We start from the raw sequence: 19,910 nt of genomic DNA, 5'->3' as shown, positions 1-19,910 counted from the left end.
ATTCAATTTAAAGAGTATCTAAGGCAATAGATCTAGTGAATATTTTTTTGTTGGTGATCCACCTTTTGTAAAATAATTTGGTAAGAAGTCCTTTTATTGGTTTTGAAAGATATTTTGTTTTCAATTTTACCCCTGTTGACTTTCTTTGACTATTTGTTCAAAAAAAAATTATCTATTCAAAAAAATTTCCTATCTGTTCAAATTTCTTCTCATCTGTTCAATTTTTTTTTCTCTCTATCTATTTAGGTTTTTCCTATCTGTTCAATGTTTTTACCTTATCTGTTTAATTTTTTATTCTTTTCAACTATCTTTTCAAATTATTTTTATTTGTTGAAATTTATATTTATCTATTCAAAATTATTTTCTATCTGTTCAATTTTTTTATTTATCTGTTTAATTTTTTTAGTTATCTATTACAATTTTTTCCCTTCTATTCAAGCCTATTTCACCCATCTGTATAATATTAACAAATAATGGAAAAAGATTTGATCTATTGAAATAAACCAAATGATCCAAACCAAAATGATGATCTGTTTAATATGTTTCATCATCACCATCATCATTAACAACAATCTTCAGCAACAACAATCATCATGAACAACTACACAAAAATAAATAAATCTAGAACAGATCTACCAAACAAATTTTGTTTGTTCTTTTTTTTTTTTAAAAAAAAAAAAACCCCTAGAGAAAGATCCATGAATGCTATCTATTCAAAATTCTAGAAAATGTTCATCATCACCATCATTATCATCAAGAAGACTTTCCAGATATGAGCCTTGAACACATATCTGAGCCTTCAACAAGAGCAACAGAGATAGAAGAGAAAAATTTGAACTTAACACATTTTCAAATCTTCACGTATCTATATCTACACACACACACACACACAAACAATGTAAAACCCTAGATTTGAGATATAAACACATATTTATACACACACACACACACACACACAGAGATCTCATATCTGAGATTTAGCACGAGCTTTGTCGCCAGAGTTCTTGAGAGAGAGAGAAGATTGCAAGGATCTAAGATTTAATACACTAACACATGTTATATAAAATTCAACTCTAAAAAAACCCTAACCCTTTCCCATTTTGCTACCATAACCCCTCCGGAGGCGATGACCACTGCCTCGTTGACCTCCTCTCTGAACTCATCGCCCACCATCTCGCCTCAAAGAGATTCGCAGATGAAGATCTGTCGCCGTCCTCCTCATCCCGGCACAAGTAAAACTCGTTGGGTCACGGCGGATCACCAGCGTATGTAGCAATAGTGTGCTAAAGCAATCCTGCACAGCTCGGAACCACCGTAATGAAACCACTAGGATGGCGATGCTGGAATCGAAAGTGGACCAAACTATCATAGTGGCCCTGATAGATCGAAGATAAGAAAGAGAGAGGAAGAACAGAGAGAGAGAGAGAGAGAGAGAGAGAGGATTTAGGGTTTGAAGAGGTTAAGAGAGTGAGTGATGCAAATCATCCATGTGTAATGATATATGTATGTAGGGGTATTTTGGTAATTTCACACAGTCTTTTCCATATGAACATGAGAAATTAACGCTTGGACTTTTGGGCAACGAAAATAATAAATTGGACTATTCACCCGAACACCCTTTTAAAAATTATGAGAAAGATCAAAGAGAATGACATGCAGTTTTTTTGTCTTTGAAACCCAATCCGGCCCAAACTTGTTGGGCTTTTACCCAAACAAGGCCCAAATTCTGAACAGGCCAGCCCAAGTGAGACTGGATTGGAATTGGGCCTTGAATTTGAAACTCAATCAGGGCCAAGCTCGTTGGCCTTTTACCTAAACCAAGCACAATCCAGTACATGTTGGCTGAATGAGACTGGGCCTAGAATTGGGCCTTGAAATTGAAACCCAACCTAGCCCAAGCTCATTGGGCTTTTACCTAAACAAAGCCCAAATCCTAGACTGGCTAGCCCAAGTGAGACTAGGCCTTGAATTTGAAACCCAACCTGGCCCAAGCTCATTGGGATTTTACTCAAACAAAGACCAAATCCTGGACAAGCCAGCCCAAGTTAGACAGAGCCTAGAATTAGGCCTTAAACTTGAAACCCAACCTGGCCCAAGCTCATTTGGCTTTTACTCAAATAAGGGCCAAATCCTGGACATGCCAGCACAAGTGAGATTGGGCCTTAAATTTGAAATCCAGCTCAGCCCAGTCCATAAAAAAGATATATATATAAAAATAAAAAAAAAAGGTTGAAAAATTACTTAAAGACTCAAATCTTGGGCTAAGCCTGGAGGCTAGGCCACAAGCCCATAGAGGAAGCCTATTGGCCCACTCATCGAAGCCCAATGAAAGAAGCTTCACACATTTTCTACTTTCTACACCAAACAAGCCCATTATCATGTTGCGGGAGAATGGTCCATGAAATAGTTGTGCTGATCTCTCTCATGAGCAAAAATGAACATCTTTCAGGTCTTAGGTTTGGCTTACTAACCATTTGAAACATGACAAGTCACTTGAAAGAAGAAAATAGATAAACCAGTTTGATTTACTTCCAAATTTTAAATTTCTTATCAAAATCTTAGCCCACACGATATTTTATCCTTTACTTTCACTAATATCAATTTGTGCCGCAAATTGGTTGATGCCGGTCCTATTTTGCTGTTTTCCAGTCCTAAGAATTGTGACCTGCATAAAAGCAGATGAAGAAAACAAGTTTTGTATAAGTAAAAAATTAAACAGATAATTAAGTGAAAAATTAAACACATAACTAGGTTTGAATTGCGGCATGCTTGCCTCGTTTCATGTAATCAGCACAAAAATTGATAAATGTAAACCAGCATATTATAACATGATACGGACACGAAAAGGCAAAAAAAGGAAGAACTAAACAGGACAAACTACAAACTGTTAAACGTCACCATTACAATTATGACTGATACGAAATGCACAATTCAAATGTGAAATGCAAATCTCTTCCAGTCAGTTTATGATATGCAAATATTTGTTCAATTACAAAACAAGAAATCATCATATATAGTAAATGGTAACAAACACGTCACACCTAATTAATACACAACGTATTGGTTTCCTCTCAATGAGATGATTCACCATTAAATGTCATCTGCAGGGATCGACTGAACTCACCGTGATCTTAAAATCTAATCTAAATATATCAATTAAAGAAGAAAATTCACATGCAAAATAATGGCTTTGAAATATTACTTGGAACAGATTATAGTACCTTGGGCCGCTCCATAGAGCTTCCAAAATAACCTATTCCAAAAGACAGGGAAGTGTAGGCTGCTGCAATCTCTATAGCTTTCAGCTTAGGTGAAGTCCCTGGAAGCTAAATAGGAAACAAACAAATAATAAGTCTTTTTTTTCCTTTAAAAAACCATTAAGGTTGAGGGTTGGGAGCTCTCACTGTTATAGGAGCCTCGGCTTGAACAACTAAAGTTCCAGCACTTTTATCAGTACTGTGTTGGCTACTATCTTGCATAACAGAGCGTAAAATTTTCATGCAAGCAGAGCCCGGACCTACCTGCGACCTGTGCAACAAAAATAATAACCATGTTAGATTCACAAGCTGGGGGTATACATAAATGCAAACAAAGAACATGATTTTTGTAGGTTTAACACAAAAACAAATAATGAAAGCGAAATACATAGAAGAAAGCACTAAACTAAACAAAAATCAGAAGAACATGAAGACATTCACAAAAATATCCCGGTGTTAAACTGGCCTCATACCAAGAAAATATAATGTTCCTTATAGTAAAAGATAAATTAAAATTGCACGTTTCTAAGATACAATTTTCTTTTTTTCTTTTTTAATTCCGTTAGTTATACTTCCCAAAATAAAATAAAATAACATTTTTGAACAACGAGGATACATACAGTGATGATGAGACACAGCACTCCCGAGCAGCAAATCCTTTCATTAAATACTCTCCAGCACCACTAACGCAACAACCAACTATAAATGGAGCCCCAAACGGACCTTTTAAGGATGCCCAACAACCAGAGCCATACATTGCTGCTAATCCCACACGTCCACTTCTCTGTTAAAAATATTTGAAGAATAAATTTCCACTTTAACTGAATAATGATCCATTTTAGAAATAATGTCATGCAAATTTCAACTTTTAGGTATGAATTGTGATTAACAGAGGCATCGAATCTAAATAAAAGACAAGCCAGAAAAGCATTGAAAATGAAAATGATGCCAATTAGGCCTTACAAACTTGGTTAACTTCATCAGATGAACTGGCTACCCAATAACCACTTCAAGGTTTCATTCACTACCAAGAAAAGCATTTCTTCTGCGTGGTTGTTGGGAACTTGGGAAGACAAAATGTCACAGAGAAACTGAATTTTTTATTTTTTTTTAAATCAAAGCCTCTGACTCCCCCTTCTCTCTCTCTTTCACACACACACACAACTTCATACACCAAAGCCCCCACCAAACTGTCAATGGCCACCAGTCAACTCCTCCCACAGGACACCAATTTGACCACCATTGCCACACTTGGGTTAATTAAATAAAAACAGTAGAAAAATAATGATACAATTTAAGGAGTTGAGACGAATAATATAGAAACTCTTTGCATATATAACAAGAAAATGCCACAAAAACAAAGCAGATAATCACCTTCAGTGCAATGCCACCACTTGAAGCTCCAGATGCTATATGTCCTTCAGTGTCAACACAAATAACCCCAACAGTGTCCATAATGCAGTCATCTTCTGGCACATTCAATGTACATAACTGACCATGATCCCCATTTGTCTTCAAATGATCACATGGTAGAACTTCTGTTTGTGGAACACATGCAAAAACATTCATAAATTCAAAACAAACTTTAACAAAACAGCCCAACCATAAAATAGAGAGAGAGAGTAATTGACGTACTTATCATTGTAACATATTTAGTTGTGAATAAAAAAAACCAATTGACATATTTAGCGTGAACATCCTTTTCTCTCAAAACATATTTTCATGAAACAACTAATTGACATATTCAGCAAGGGTAAATTACACTTTACCCCCCTCAACTATTGTCCCGTATCACTTTACCCCCTGAACTAAATATTGTAACACTTAACCCCCCTCATCTACTAATTCTTTTTCAATCTAAACCTTTATGATGAAAACACCCTTTTATCTATGGGATGAATTAACTTTACCCTCTTGAACTAGTATCACCTAATATCACTTTACCCTTCAACTAAAAAATGCTACATTTGTCACATTGATTTACAAATTTGTATCAATGTAAACAATTTGTTTCTTTTATAAATGAAAATTTGACATGTGATTTGCACATGACATCTCTAATCAAATGCCTAAAATGGCATCATCAATTTGTTTGGTTAAGTACTTAAAAATTGTTTTTGAGCTTTTTATTTTTCATATTTTTTTTGGTCTTCAATGAGACTTTTCATATTTTGGTCTCTTTTTTTTCTCTTTTACTTTTTAAGTACATCTAATCTAGATACATCTAAAAAAAGTTCATTAAAGATGAAAATGCATTAACATACCAGTTTTTTTTTTTGTTTTTCATTTTTTTTTTCCGTCTTTAGTAAACTTCTATAGATTTCCTTACAAATATTTTTCTTTTTAGGTGCATTTAAAATTTTAATTTTTTTTTTTTACTAAAATATGAAAAAAAAAGTTTTACTAAAGACCAAAAAAAAAAAAAAAAAACACAAAAACCACAAAAAAACTCAAAAACTGTAATTGAGATTAAAAACCAAACAAAGTATAAAATTTTTTAGTTGAGGGGTGTAGAGTGATATTGAGTGATAGTTGAAGGGGGTAAAGTCTAATTTACCCCTATAGTTGAAAGGGTATTTTCGTAATTGAGGACCAAATTGAGAAGGAAAAAAAATAGATAAGGGGCGGTTAAGTTAAGTGTTACAATTTTAGTTTAAGGGGATAAAGTCAACCGTAACGAGTTGAGGGGGGGTAAAGTGAGCTATGGTACACCACATGGTTGTGGATACCCAAAAAAAAATTAAATTGACATATTTAGCATGAACATCCTTATCTCTCAAACATATTTATCATGAAACAAGTAATTGACACGTTCAGTTATGGTACACCACTTAATTATTCCCAGCTTTGGGAGGTATGGGAGTGTTCTGCTTAAAATCTAAATGGCATGGAGTACCTGATACAACAGCATTCTCTTGAGTGCTAGAAGAAAGTTCTCCATCAATTTCTGCTTTCATGGCTTTTGCATCATCAAGCATTGATTTGTATTTTTCCCACTGTCTTTTTGCCCTCTCTGTAACCAGCCACTGTTTCCAAAAGATGCACAGCAAGTATGATAACCAATTCCAGAATAAAGAACAGATTACTAAAGAAATTTAAAATCAACATATTCAAGAAAAAATATTATATAGGGAAATGGAAATTTAGACAGATACAACAGAAAACTAGAAGAGTTTACCTCATTAGCCTCTGGTATACTTGCCGGCAAAGGAATACCCTTGGATTTTGCCCACATACGTGCACCTTCACCAACCAAGAAGCTAGGAAACACAAAAAATGCTTCATAAGAAAGAAAAAAAAAAAATCCGAGGGATAACAACAAATGGCATGCCCTAGTGAGATGCACTAACTCCTCACCAAGGATCACCGGTGTAGCCAAGAAAAAGAGGAAATCCAATTTGGCATGATGTTGAAGTAAGAAACTAATTTATCAGAAACTTGGAATGGACTCAATAAATCATTTCTTTCAAATTTTGAATTAAAGACCAATCATTGTAACTAATTTCACCCATTACCCTTCATGGTTTCACTTGATTTGAGTTTTACAAGCACTAACATGTGTAGAAGGCGGATTCATATTCACTATTCACACAGTGTGCATTACATAACATCTCTAACAAAATAATGTTACACGACTCATAATTCCCAATGAAAAATCCCTAACTTCTAACTCATGGACATGATATACAATAAGAAATATAAATTGAGATGCAAAAGAAATAAATAATAAGTACTGTGACAATGCCGCCAGAAAGAGGTAATTTGTATATCAAAATTCAAAGATAAACACAAGTGTAATCATACATGGGAGGTATTCGACCCAGCAGTGTTGACCCCAAAATTTGTTCCTTGGCCAACAAAGCAGTAATTTGGATACCATTCCGGACACCTGCTAATTATTAACTTCACAGAAATGAAGAGCATAAAATGAAAATGAAAGCTCTATAACATCATCAAAGCCAAAGGACAGAAGAAATTGCAGCTCACAACATAAAAAGTACTTATTTAGAGTATGGTTTCCACCAATTATACTTCAGGAATACCTGGCACTGCTCCAACAGCCCCAAATGCCCCAGAATCACCATCCATGATACTGGCATCACATTCCACATGGCCATCTTCAGTCAAATTTGCCCAGCATTTGTGCTTGGATCATCCTTTAAAGAAACAAACTTGATCAATAATGAAATTCATAATAGCTAGATAGAACTAAGAGGAGAAACACTACAAATAATTTCCACTGCATGAAATGGCTCTTTCCACATCAAACAGATAGGAGGAATGTTCTAGAGCCATATCTTATAGGTATTTTATATTTGTTTTATATTTATGTTATTCTCTATCTTTCTTAAGGGTCTTCCTCTTGTAATTAGGGCATTAGGGTTTTGTTAGTTTAGTATATGTATATGTATTGTATTTAGTCCCTTTGATTATTCAATTCAATATAGAGAGTATTACGTTTGTTATCATGGTATCAGAGCTACGTTACAGCACCAGACTTAGCACGTTGATGTAGCCATCTCTCGTTTGTCGTTTGTTGTCTTCTCCTTTTGCATACGTCCTTCGCAGGTGTTCTCTTCTCACATACAACCTGTGAACCCTTCTGGAACATCTGTTCTAGGCATCGTAGCTTTTGTTTCAGCTATCTTGACTTTCGCAGCTCTCACGAAAAGGTCTTCCAACCACCTGTGAAGCTGTCGTGTTGTTCTTCTCCAGCCATTGCAACCTTTAGGCGAGTGGTTCAAGCCCTTCACAACCTGCAGCTCTTACGCAAGTCCTCTTCAGCCACTTTCGACTCATCTGGTTCAGTCGGGTTGCTGTGCGTATCAGTCGGACCTCCTGCTTTTGCTTTTGCTTTTTCTCTGACACCACAACCTCTGTTTCTGCCTTCTCCCGGGTTGAAACTCGCTGTTCATTATCTGGTTGCTTTGCATTGTTGGGTACTCTGATTTGCTTAATATTAGTGCACAATATTTTTCTTTGGGCTGATTGATGGTCTGAGCATTATTTGGGCTGATTGATATTGCATATTGTTTAGGTTGATTGTTATTTTCAGTACTGTTATTCTTCAACTATTTTGAAAAAATGTCTGTAAGTTTTTTAAGAATATTGTATATTCAATTGTGTTTCAATTACATCAAGACCTTAGTTTATATAACCCTAACACCTAAACCAAAAGGGAAATACAAGATTCACAATCACAACCATACCTAATATATACACAATCACAACCATGCCTAATATATACACAATCAGAACTATAATATATACGATTATATTCTCACACCCCCGCTCAAACTCAAGGTGTGTTACTTGAAAACAAGGAGAGTTTGTCAAGAATAAACCGAAAACAAGCAGTAGTGTGAGTCTTGGTGAAGAAGTCAGCAAGCTGGAAAACCGAAGGGACAAAAGAAAGCGAGATAGAGCCAGACTGCTCCTGATGCCCATGCTACTCCCGCATCCTTTTGGTGAAGAAGTCAGCAAGTTGGAGAGCCGAAGGGACAAAAGGAAGCATGCTTGTCCTAAGCTTTTGCAACCCAAAAGTCATCGACCCCCTCATGCATCATCCTCATCTCATCAACAACCATCTCGTCATGCTGCTTCTGATGCCCATGCTACTCCCGCGTCTAATCCTATGCAGTCTATATTTGAGCAGTTTAAGTCTTTCATGGTGACCAATTCGAATCTCTCATCTCAGGCCTCTGCTATGACTCCCACTCAGTCAGGTTTGCCTAATTCATCCTCCTCAAATAGTGTACCCACTTCGTGGATTTTTTATTTTGGTTATTTAAATCATACGACTCCTATTGCATTTCTTCTTAGTCATTGTGTTTCTCCCTCTTCTCCTATTAATATTGCCACAGCTAATGATTCTTCCATGAGTGTTCGATCTATTGGTTTCATTTCCTCTCCCCATTTATTTATTTCTCATGTCTTTTATATGCCTCATCTCTCTGTCAATCTTATCTCTATTAGTCAATTATTTGATTCCGATTTTGATATTATTTTCTCTTCTTCTTATTGTGTTGTGCAGGATCAAGTCTCCAAGAGGCAAATTGGGATCAGGCATAGAGTTGGCGAACTATGTATTTTGAAAAGCTTGCATGTTCCTCTGAAAGTGTCTTCTACTCCTTTATCTTCTTTTTGTTTAAACAATAAATCCTCCTTATTCTATATTTGGCATTCTAGGTTAGGCCATTTGTTGAGTGACCGTTTGAAGTTGTTAGTTAAGTCTAGATATTTAGGCAATTTCCCTATTTCTGATATTTCTAAGTGTAGTGGTTGTAAATTGGCTAAAACGTCCGCTCTTCCTTAATAAAAGTAGTTTTATTTTTTCTTCTCCTTTTGACTTGGTTCACACTGATGTTTGGGGACCTTCCCCTATCATTACAAAAGGGGGTTCGACATATTATGTTTTTTTTTTGTTGATGATTACAGTAGGTTTACATGGGTATATTTGATAACACGCAAATCTAATTTTTACAAAATATATTCCAACTCCATGGTTTGCACTCAGTTTTCTACCACCATTAAAATTCTTCATTTTGATTTGGGGGTGAATATTATTTGTCTAAGTTTACAAAGTTTTTAGCTGCTAATGGTACTATTCATTAGTCTTTCTGTTCTGACACTGCTCGCAAAATGGTCGCGCTGAACGCAAACCTCAGCATCTCCTTGATATAGCTCGCTCTTGTTGCTTTCGTCTTTTGTCCCCTCTGTGTTTTGGGAAGAAGCTGTGCTCATTGCTGCATATTTTCTCAATCGGATGCCTATTCCTCCTCTCAGATTCATCTCTATATGAGCGTCTTCTTGGCACTATTCCCATTTACTCTCTTCTTTGTGTTTTCGGTTGTGCATGTTTTGTTCTCCTTCCCAAACGGGAATGCTCCAAGCTTAGTTCTCGTTGTATCATATGCGTGTTTTTAGGGTATGGCATTAATCAAAAAGGTTATCAGTGTTATATCTTGTCAGCAAAAAGCTATATGTGTTTAGGCATGTCACCTTTTCAGAAAAACTACCTTACTACACTATCCCTTCCTCACCTATCCCCATTGTCAAGGATGAATTGGTTCATTTTGATCCATTTCCGTCTAATGTTCCTCCCGATGAGTTTGTTTCTAATCTTGATGTGTCTACTTTGTCTCCTACTAGCACTCCTGATCTCTCCCCAGCTCCTATTGCCCCTGTTCCTCTTTTTGTTTACAAGCGTCGCAAAGCACTTACGAGCCTCCTGCTGCTAGTTCTACCACCCCTCCCACTAGATCTATGGATCTCGCTCCTCCTACACATCATTTTCCCAAGCAAGACCGACATCCTCCAAACAAACTTGGTTTTGGTAATACATGTTTCTCCCCTTCCTATCAGTTTTTTCTTTCTTCTCTTCATACTTACTTTAAGCTCAAGTCCTACAAGGAAGCCTGTCATGATCTGAATTGGATTGTTGCCATGAATGAGGAGTTAACTACTTTGGCTAAGACTAAGACTCAGACTTGAGATTTGGTTCCATTACCTGCTAACAAGAATATTGTGGGATGTAAATGGGTCTATACGGTCAAAAATTTTTCTGATGGTTTTTTGTAAAGGTACAAAGCTTGTTTGGTTGTCCAGGGATTTTCTTAGGAATATGGGATTGAATACGATGAGACTTTTGCTCCTATTGCCAAGATGACTATTGTTCGCAAAATTATCTCTTTTGTTGTCGCGCATCTATGGCCTTTGTTTCAGTTAGATGTTAAGAATGTTTTTGTTTTTTGGGTGTCTTGTTGAAGAAATATATATGCATCCTCCACCTGGCCTCTCTCACCCTCCCCATGTAGTTTGTCGTCTTCGTCGTGCTCTCTATGGTCTCAAGCAGTCTCCTCATGCTTGGTATGAGCGTTTTCACTCTGTTGCCCTTCAGCTTGGATTTCGTCCCAGTCTTCATGATTGAGCTCTATTTGTTCGTTGTACTTCTAGTAGCCTTGTTCTCCTTCTCTTATATGTGGATGATATGATCATCACTGTCTCTGATTTTGGCACTATTCAAGAGGTTAAGCATCAGTTGTTTCGGGAGTTTGAGATGAAGGATTCGGGGTCTCTTCAGTATTTTCTTAGTATTGAGGTTGCTACTTCTCCTACTAGGTATCTTTTGTCTCAGACTAAGTATGCTCGGGATATCCTTGCCAATCTCACTAATGACAAAACGATTGACACTCCTATTGAGTTTCATGCCAAGTTTTTTGCATCTAATGGAGTTTCTCTTGAGGATCCCACTATATATCGTGAGTTGGTTGGGTATCTAGTTTATCTCATTATTACTCGTCCTGACATTTCTTATGTTGTGCACATACTCAGTCAGTTTGTTTCTGCTTCTTGTTCCACAAATTAAGTTACCTTGCTCCGTACTCTTCGCTACCTTCGTGGTACTTTGTTGCAGTATCTCGTGTTGTCTTCCTCTCCGGACTTGGCTCTTCGTGCCTATGTTGATGCTGATTGGACTGGTGACATCTCTGATTGCAAATCTACTTCTAGCCTATGTGTCTTTCTAGGTGACTCTCTTATCACTTGGAAAAGTAAGAAATAGTCTGTTGTTGCTCGCTCCATTGCTGAGGCTGAATACTGTGTCATGGCTCATGTTACTTCTGAGATAGTTTAGCTTCGTTAGCTTTTTTCCGATATGGGTGTTTCTATCTCTTTCCTGACTCCGTTGTATTGTGATAATCACAGTGCTGAACAAATTGCCCATAATTCTGTTTTCCATGAGCGTACAAACCATATTGAGATAGATTGTCACTTTGTTCAACAGCATCTTCAGGCTGGCACTATCACTCTCTCTTTTGCTCCCTCATCTCTTCAGTTGACCCATTTTTTTACGAAGACTCACACTGCTGCTCGTTTTCATTTTCTTCTTGGCAAACTTTCGATACTTTCTGCACTCATATCCTCAGTTTCAAGGGGAGGGGGGGTGTGTGAATATGCATTTTATATTTGTTTTATATGTATGTTATTCTCTATCTTTCTTAAGGGTAGTCTAGTCTTCCTCTTATAATTAGGGTATTAGGAATTTGTTAGTTTAGTATATATATTGTATTTAATCCCTTTGATTATTCAATTCAATATAAAAAATATTACGTTTGTTATCACCAACAACCCTACAACATCAAAGCCCAACCATCCCCCCAAGGCATTGTATTTGTCCCCTTAAGTTTGAACCAATCCAATGAGCCCAGACAGCCCATGGACCACTAACATATGTTCATCCAAACCAATTATTGCACAGCTAAAATGTCCTTGAACTATCCTATAGTTTCAAATGTGTAATTCCATCTACCATATACAAGACCAAAAATTTCACAAAATACTAAAGAAAAGAACAATGCATGAGTTTCAATTAACTCTTGACATGACTTTAGAGTCCATGTAAAATTTCTTACTCTTTTTTTCCACGTAATCCAAGTTGCATGTAAGCATCTTATACAAAAGAAATAAAGAATTCTTCATACCACCCACTACTATTACTTTTCAACCTTGTAGCTTGACAACAGATTAGTTTTCCAATCAAGTGACATGCAAAAGATTGGATTGGTTGCATTGTTGCACTAGTAGAGTGTTTAAAACTCCCATCCACAAACCCAACCCACTCTCCCCACCAAAAAATGTATAAAGTATTTTGGGCTCTATGCATCTCATCAAATAAGAAATGTCTCAGTTATATGTTGCTTCCAAAATCAAATCTTATTTCTAGTAAGTCATCTTGATCATGGTTGCTAACTGTTATCTGCCAATCAAAGTGGCATTATGATGAGCCTTCATTACGCAATCTTCATGTGAGCACTAGGGGCCATTCTATTTTAATATCAACTCCACACAACTACTTGTTGACTGCATTAAGTCACCAATATAGTAGCAATAAAAGATTCTAACAGGGACAGCAGCATTTCTGAAGCAGCAATCTTGATTCATGCTAAGCTCAGGATGACTTGGATAAACATTTTTGTCTAGCAGACAAGTTAATGCAACAATACATAATCACTATAAGACAACTCTGAGGTCTAAATACAATAGTTTGGAAAGGAAGAGGAAGAAAAGGACCTTAGAGGCATATAATTCCAACAGAGATTCAAAAAGAAGCCCTACAGCAACATATCATCCTCTATTGATTTGGACTTAGACAAAAGATCGTGGAAAACAAATAGCCAAGAAAAGAAAATCAAGTTAATTTTTGTTCTAAGTTATGCTTTCCTTTTACTGTTTTCTAAGGGCGGATTGTTCTTGAAGTAAAAAAAAAACAATAAGGATCATTGATGTGCAGATGAACCATTGCCAAGCACAATGTAGTTACGAGGCATAGCCTGGGGTTGTGACTGATGAAGAGGAACTAATTTATTTTTTTCAAATTTAAATCTCTTTGAAAATAAATATAGAGTAGCTTTTGTTTTTCAAATTCTCTTAAGTTTAAAGGTTCATTAAGATCCATAATTTTTTCTAGCTTCAAAATATGAGTGTTCTAAAAAATTTCTTTTAGTGAACCTACCCCTGCATGGTAAAGCAAATCTAGCAATATGGAAATTGCTGAGCAGCATCCAAGAAAATCCTCTTAACCCTCATTCTAATCTATATTGTTATATTAAAGCAACATCCCATTCGGTAAAGCCTACTTCCGAAGACGTTATATTTTTTTATTTCCAAAAAAGTACTAAGGAAACTGATTAATTCATTTGTATAAGAATTTTTTTTTTCCAAATGAGTTGAGGATAAAAATATAAATCAATGAAGACAGTTACAATAATTCATTAAAAAATAAATTTCAAAAATCATACATTGAGATAAGTTCATGCCCATAGTGCATGACATCCTTCTAGTTCATTTAGAATGAAAAGTTCTATTTTCCACCACTAACGATTATTTGAATGCTCCAAATTTCTATAGATTCAACATTGTAACTTACTCAAGACAATCAACATCCAACACAAAGTAAATCTTTAATGCCTTGAAGTACAGCGTGGCAACATAAACACAGTAGAATCCATTATACACAGGCTCTCTCTCTCTCTCTCTCTCTCTCTCTCTCACACACACACACACACACACACACAAAGAAACAAGCAGCGCATACCTCCAAGACTTGTATTGCAGCTGAAACAGCATCTATACACCCACCAGGACCCTAAAACATAGCAAACAAACAAGTGCATTAAAGGGTGTATGTTCAAAAACAAAATCACAAAACAACCACATAACTAACTTTAATATTCTTTATATTCGGTGTTAAGATTGATATAGCAACATCTCCAACAGTGCTTCTCCCTCTAGATACAGGCAATAATTTATCTGTTAAGGCCACCTTGGAGGGTTATCAAGTATACAACGCATGGAAAGAGGTAACAAGGAAGAAGCAAAACAACTTAGCCTTTGGTATGGTAAGGTGTTTTCAGGAGTCTCTTCTAAAAACTTCATGGCTTCTATTTCTAACCGACTTAAAAAGAACTCCCAAGGCTCGCAAATTGGAGACATTTTTTAACAATGCCATTATGAATTGGTAAGAGATGCAATGATAGAAGTGAAGGCAGGCCGCATTACAAGTAAGAGAAATATCAGTGGGTTTCACTAGGTTACCAAGAAAACGGTTTTCTACGTTGTAATTCAAGATTTACCCTAAATTCATCATTTTGCTAGTTTAACCATGAATCTAGGCCTACTGCCAAACCACATTGTTGAGCTATTGTTTCTCTTAGTCTTCTCCATTATCCTTGGATTCCAACAGCACATGATCTTTAATTTTCCACATTCAAGACTGCTAATGTTCAAAAGATTTTTCATGTCCGACAATGGTCACCATCCTTGTCCAAGCCTGCATTGTCTTGTGTTTTCCAAATCATAGATCAAATTATACCATCCCACCATAATATCCAAAACAAATTTTCAGTCATATTCAGTGGTCATGCTCCAGAATAACAAGGACTCTACTTCTATAATACATCTAGGAAGCACAGAAAATGGCATACGACTTGAAAAAAAGAAAAAAAGAAAAAAAGAAAAAAGAGAAGAATAATGGCAATCCGTACTCATAAACTTTAAAAGGGCCATCCAAACATGAAGACTCTCTCTTTCTCTCTCTCTGCTAACACACTTCTGAGAGCAGGCCCTCCATCAATATGCAAATACCTAGTAGAATAAAATGGAATGATCAATCTATATAATGAGACTGTTTGTTACAGCTTTGGGGGTGATTATAACTTATTTTGATCTGGGAGTCTGTGCCTGTTTGATGCAGTTTCAACTTATAGCTGAAACAGCTTAGATAGGTTAAAAAAAAAAAGCTGATTATTTGAAAGTGGGGTAGACATGCTTTTAGTTTCTACTTTTTAATTATCAGCTTTTAACTTAAAAAAAACTCCACCAAACAGGGCCAATCTGTATGAAATGACCATTCACACTTACAATGGTGAATGATGATTATATTTACAATGCATTTTCCATCATTTTTTAGCAAACATGCATTTTCCATCATTTTTTAGCAAACCAAATGTGAGAATGGACATTGTGATGAAATGATCATATTCTATTCCAGTAAACCAAACACTACCTTTTCAACTGAAAATAGTTAGAAAATGTTCAGAATTCAAAAAAAACGACATAATACATAGATTCAAGATATTCTAGTTTAAATTTCCTTTCCTTTATTTTCCTCAAGATTCTCGGTAACCAAACGGAGGGAAAGAGAGATCCGAAGGAAATACCTTGCGAAGAACAGAAGCCGCAGCGAGGCAGGCACGTTTCATGGCGGACCTGAGAGCTTTCTCGTTCGACGGCGCGTGAAATCCTGCACCGACGTGCACCGCCACGAAGAACCTAGGGTTCTGATCAGGGACATCCTCCTCCGCCATGGAATTTTGGTGAGGATTCGGATAGGAGCTGTAGGTTGTGAAAAGAGTATTTTAGTAGTGTGTTGTTAGCAAAAAGACATATCACTATTGTCAAAGCCGTTGTGGGACCCAGGTTCAGATCTTTTATATATATTACAATAATGCTTGAGACCACTAAAAGTGGTGTCTAAAAGCACCACTAGTGATGTGGCAGTGGACGGGACCCACTGCTTGTGTCTTGTGTTTTTTTTTTTTTTTGTTAAAGTGTTTGCCAACTCATTAGTGGTGCTTTAGAGCACCACTTTTAGTGGGATGTATCATTACCCTATATATTATTACCAGCAGTGCTATGCATGGATAATTATATGTATTTATATTTGTTTTAGATTTTTTTTAATATATAAGTTATGTTTTTTAAGATTTTTTTCTTATCACTAATCATAATATATGAGAAAAGTTAAAAAGAGTACTGCAGTAACTATATACGAATTGTATCTATAATTATTTGTATGAGGGGATTTTAAATGCTAATCAGGAAATTTTGACCAAATCAATAATTGCAGGCATGTGGAAATATATGTGGATTGAAAAAAGTTAATAAATATTGATCAGAGAATTTTGATCAAATCAATAAATGCTGAGTTTTTTTTTTTTAAATAAAAAATTTGAAAATTTCAGATTGGGATATTGAAGCTCCCATAGGCCTTGGGGGGTTAAAAACTCCCTTTTGCTTAATATATAGTATAGATATAGATAGATAGATAGATATATCTTTCTCTTTTTTTTTGTGTGGTTTCTATTCTGGTATTTTTTTTTTCAATTTATTTAAGATGGAGTTGTGAGTATCTTTTTTTTTAAAGTTAATTTGTCGGTGGTTTCCATTTGTTTTTAATTATTATTATTTAGGTAAATTATGATGTGAGTTAGATATATGATAGACATGTGAGTTTTATTGATTTAAAGTTTATTTAAATAAACTTTAAAGTTTTTTTTTAGTTTTTTAGTTTTTTTTTGTTATGTTATAATATAATATATAAAATATAGGTAGATATCTACAACTTTAATAGAAAATATTATCTGATTTTTTGGGGAAGAGAAAATGAATGTAAGTTTTAATTTTTTTTTTTGAAAATTTGTGAGAGAGATTAGGAGGGAGAGATTATGAAATATTTTTGTTATTAAATAAATAAATCAGTCAATAGTTTTTTTTAATCTATTTTGTAAATTAAAAATCAATAATTTTGGAAAATTGATTAATTTGTCCCATTAAGTGATTTAAAATTTTGATAGATATAGATGTTATATCTTTTTGAGATCTATAACTAAATTCTTATCCTTTTTTTTTATTTATTTTTGTGTGTAACCATAGTGTATGAGAGAAATTAAAAAAGGAGTTGAAATAATTATGAGAGAAGTCAAAAGGGATTATGGGTTGGGAGAAGTCAATAAATGCTGAAGTTGGGTTGGGAGAAGTCAATAAATACTGAGGTTTTTTTTTTAAATCAAAAAATTAGAAAATTAGGATTAGGAAATTGGAGCTGCCTTGGGGTTAAAAATCCCCTTTTGCTTAATATATAGTATAGATTATAAAAAAATTAGATTAATTTGATAATTATATCATAGTTAATATATAACACTTGTTACCAAAAATAATAAATGATTTATATTTAAAATACAATTATCATTTAATTTTTTAGTTATAAATATAATAAATTTAATATGTTACGGATTGATTTAATTTATTTATTTATTTTTAGGTGATATACACAAAAGCCACTATAAAGTGAATAATTTAAATAATTAATGTAGAGCCTATGATAGATTTCATGTGCCAAACAACACTCTCTAATCAAAATCTTATACCAAATAAAAACCCAACAACTCAGAATAAGCCTAAACAACTTTCCAAATCCACCCAAGTTGCACCCCTTATAATGTCCATGCCTAGTGTGGTGCTTAGTAATATTGTCAGATGAGGTGATTCATGTAATCAATATATGTTTTTTATTTTTATTTTTATTTTTATTTATTTGTGTGTTTTCAATTGAAAAAATCAATTACTTTTATCTTGTGTAAAATGCAATCAAGGCAAATTTGGTGGCTTAATCCAAGAAAAGAAGGGTATTTGGTTTTGTGGCTTCTTCAGCAAGCTGGACATATATACAAGTCTTGAAACAGAACTATGAGCAATTTAGAGAGACTTAACAATTGTTTTTGAGAAGGAATATAAAGACCTCATCATCGAGACCAACTCCACTGAAGCCATTGAATTGCTAAAAGTGGAATTTGTGATATGAAGAGCCTAGTAGAAGATGCAAAGTTTCTCATCAACAGATATGGTTACATAGTGCAACATGTCGTGGGAGATGGAAATAAGAATGGTGATGGGTTGGCCAAAATGGGTGCTAACCAAGATAAGGCCTTGATAGTTATGGAGGACCCCTAGATGAGATCCGAAGTTAGGTGATAGCTAATATTGTTGCCCAAAGCTACGTAAGATCAAGTTTTGAAGAACCTTGGTTTTTCTTGTAGCTATTTGTTTATGTACTTCTATGGCATGTTTGATTGGAAGGATTAGAGCATGGGATTGGGATTATTAATCCGCGGGCTCAATTATCCTATGTTTGTTTTGACATTTTGTTTTAGGATTATCAATCCAATGGATAATTAATTCAATAAATTTGTAGGATTATTAGTAATGGGGTAGGGGTGGGATTATGAATACCACACTAATTTGATTGGATTATTAATACCTCACTATTAGTCTTGTGGAATCAAACATGGCCCTACTGTATTGTTGTTCTGTTTAGTTGTTATTTTCCTTTCCAAAGTACTAAAAAAAAATGTCATTTATTTTTATTTATTTATTTGTGCATTTTTAATTGAAAAATTCGATTACTTTTATTTGGTGTAAAAATAATTTTTAAAAAGGAAATTTTTTTTTTTAAGGTTCCTAATATTAAGATTTTAAAGATAAAAAATATACAATATTTTCATAGTGGTTGGAGTACCTCAATACTTTTTCAGAGAAATTTCGATCCAGAGAAATTTCAAAGCACATAAATTTTGTGTTATAAAATTTCTCTAGATCGAAATTTCTTTAATTTTCTCTGAGTTTTCAAATTTTCTGTATTTTGAAAATTCTCTAGTTTGAATTTTCTCAAATTTGCTCACAAATTTCTCTGTGATTTGCTTACAATTTTCTCAGGGCTTTGACCAAATTTCTCTAAGTTGCTCACAGTTTTCTCTGTGTTTTAACCAAACCAAAGAAAATTGTGTTTTACCTCAACCAAACAAAGAATAGAGAATACAAATAAGAAAGAAACCATATGATGGCATTGATAAACCTTAGGTTGATCAATCCGCTTTCAATTCAACAAAGCTTTAATTCAAACAAAGAATTAAGACTGGAAAACAAAACCCATTAAAATCCTAACCCAAACTTCCATTCCCTCAGAAGATACAATTCAACAAAAATGTGAGATCTAAAGATACAATCCATCGTTTGAGACATAACATTACGAGGAAAAAGAAGAAGCAAGGATCGACAAAACGAAAATCAAAAAGCAACGAAATCAAATGAGAAGAAATGGAAACCCTAACTGGCCGAATTCACGGAGATGATGATCCTTCGGATCGTTGATGGAATCGAAGACGAAGGAGAGGTCGATGTTGGCGTCGTTCCTGACCTTCTAGTTCTTGTGCATTAGTTGATCATCCCATGGCAATTTCTTTACCTCTTTCAACTTCCCATCCTCTGACATTGTAAAAATCTATATATATGAAACGATCTCTGAATAAAAACAAT

The 19,910-nt window shown here is 34.9% G+C and overlaps 1 protein-coding gene across 1 annotated transcript; it reads right to left on the bottom strand.

Annotated features, from left to right (window-relative positions):
- Positions 1-2,392: 2,392 nt before the first annotated feature.
- Positions 2,393-16,177, bottom strand: LOC114294804 (putative threonine aspartase). Its single transcript, XM_028238943.2, is given in 12 exon segments — positions 2,393-2,665; positions 3,222-3,326; positions 3,405-3,528; positions 3,878-4,041; positions 4,632-4,795; positions 6,154-6,283; positions 6,436-6,517; positions 7,062-7,146; positions 7,301-7,390; positions 7,393-7,414; positions 14,353-14,403; positions 15,977-16,177. Coding segments are annotated over 12 exon segments (1,254 nt in total). The 5' UTR covers positions 16,124-16,177; the 3' UTR covers positions 2,393-2,575.
- Positions 16,178-19,910: the final 3,733 nt, after the last annotated feature.

The sequence above is a fragment of the Camellia sinensis genome, chromosome 12 (genome assembly GCF_055761805.1).
Source record: "Camellia sinensis isolate YWXY chromosome 12, ASM5576180v1, whole genome shotgun sequence".
NCBI classification, from domain to species: Eukaryota; Viridiplantae; Streptophyta; class Magnoliopsida; order Ericales; family Theaceae; genus Camellia; species Camellia sinensis.
This window is presented reverse-complemented; position numbering and strand designations above follow the sequence as displayed.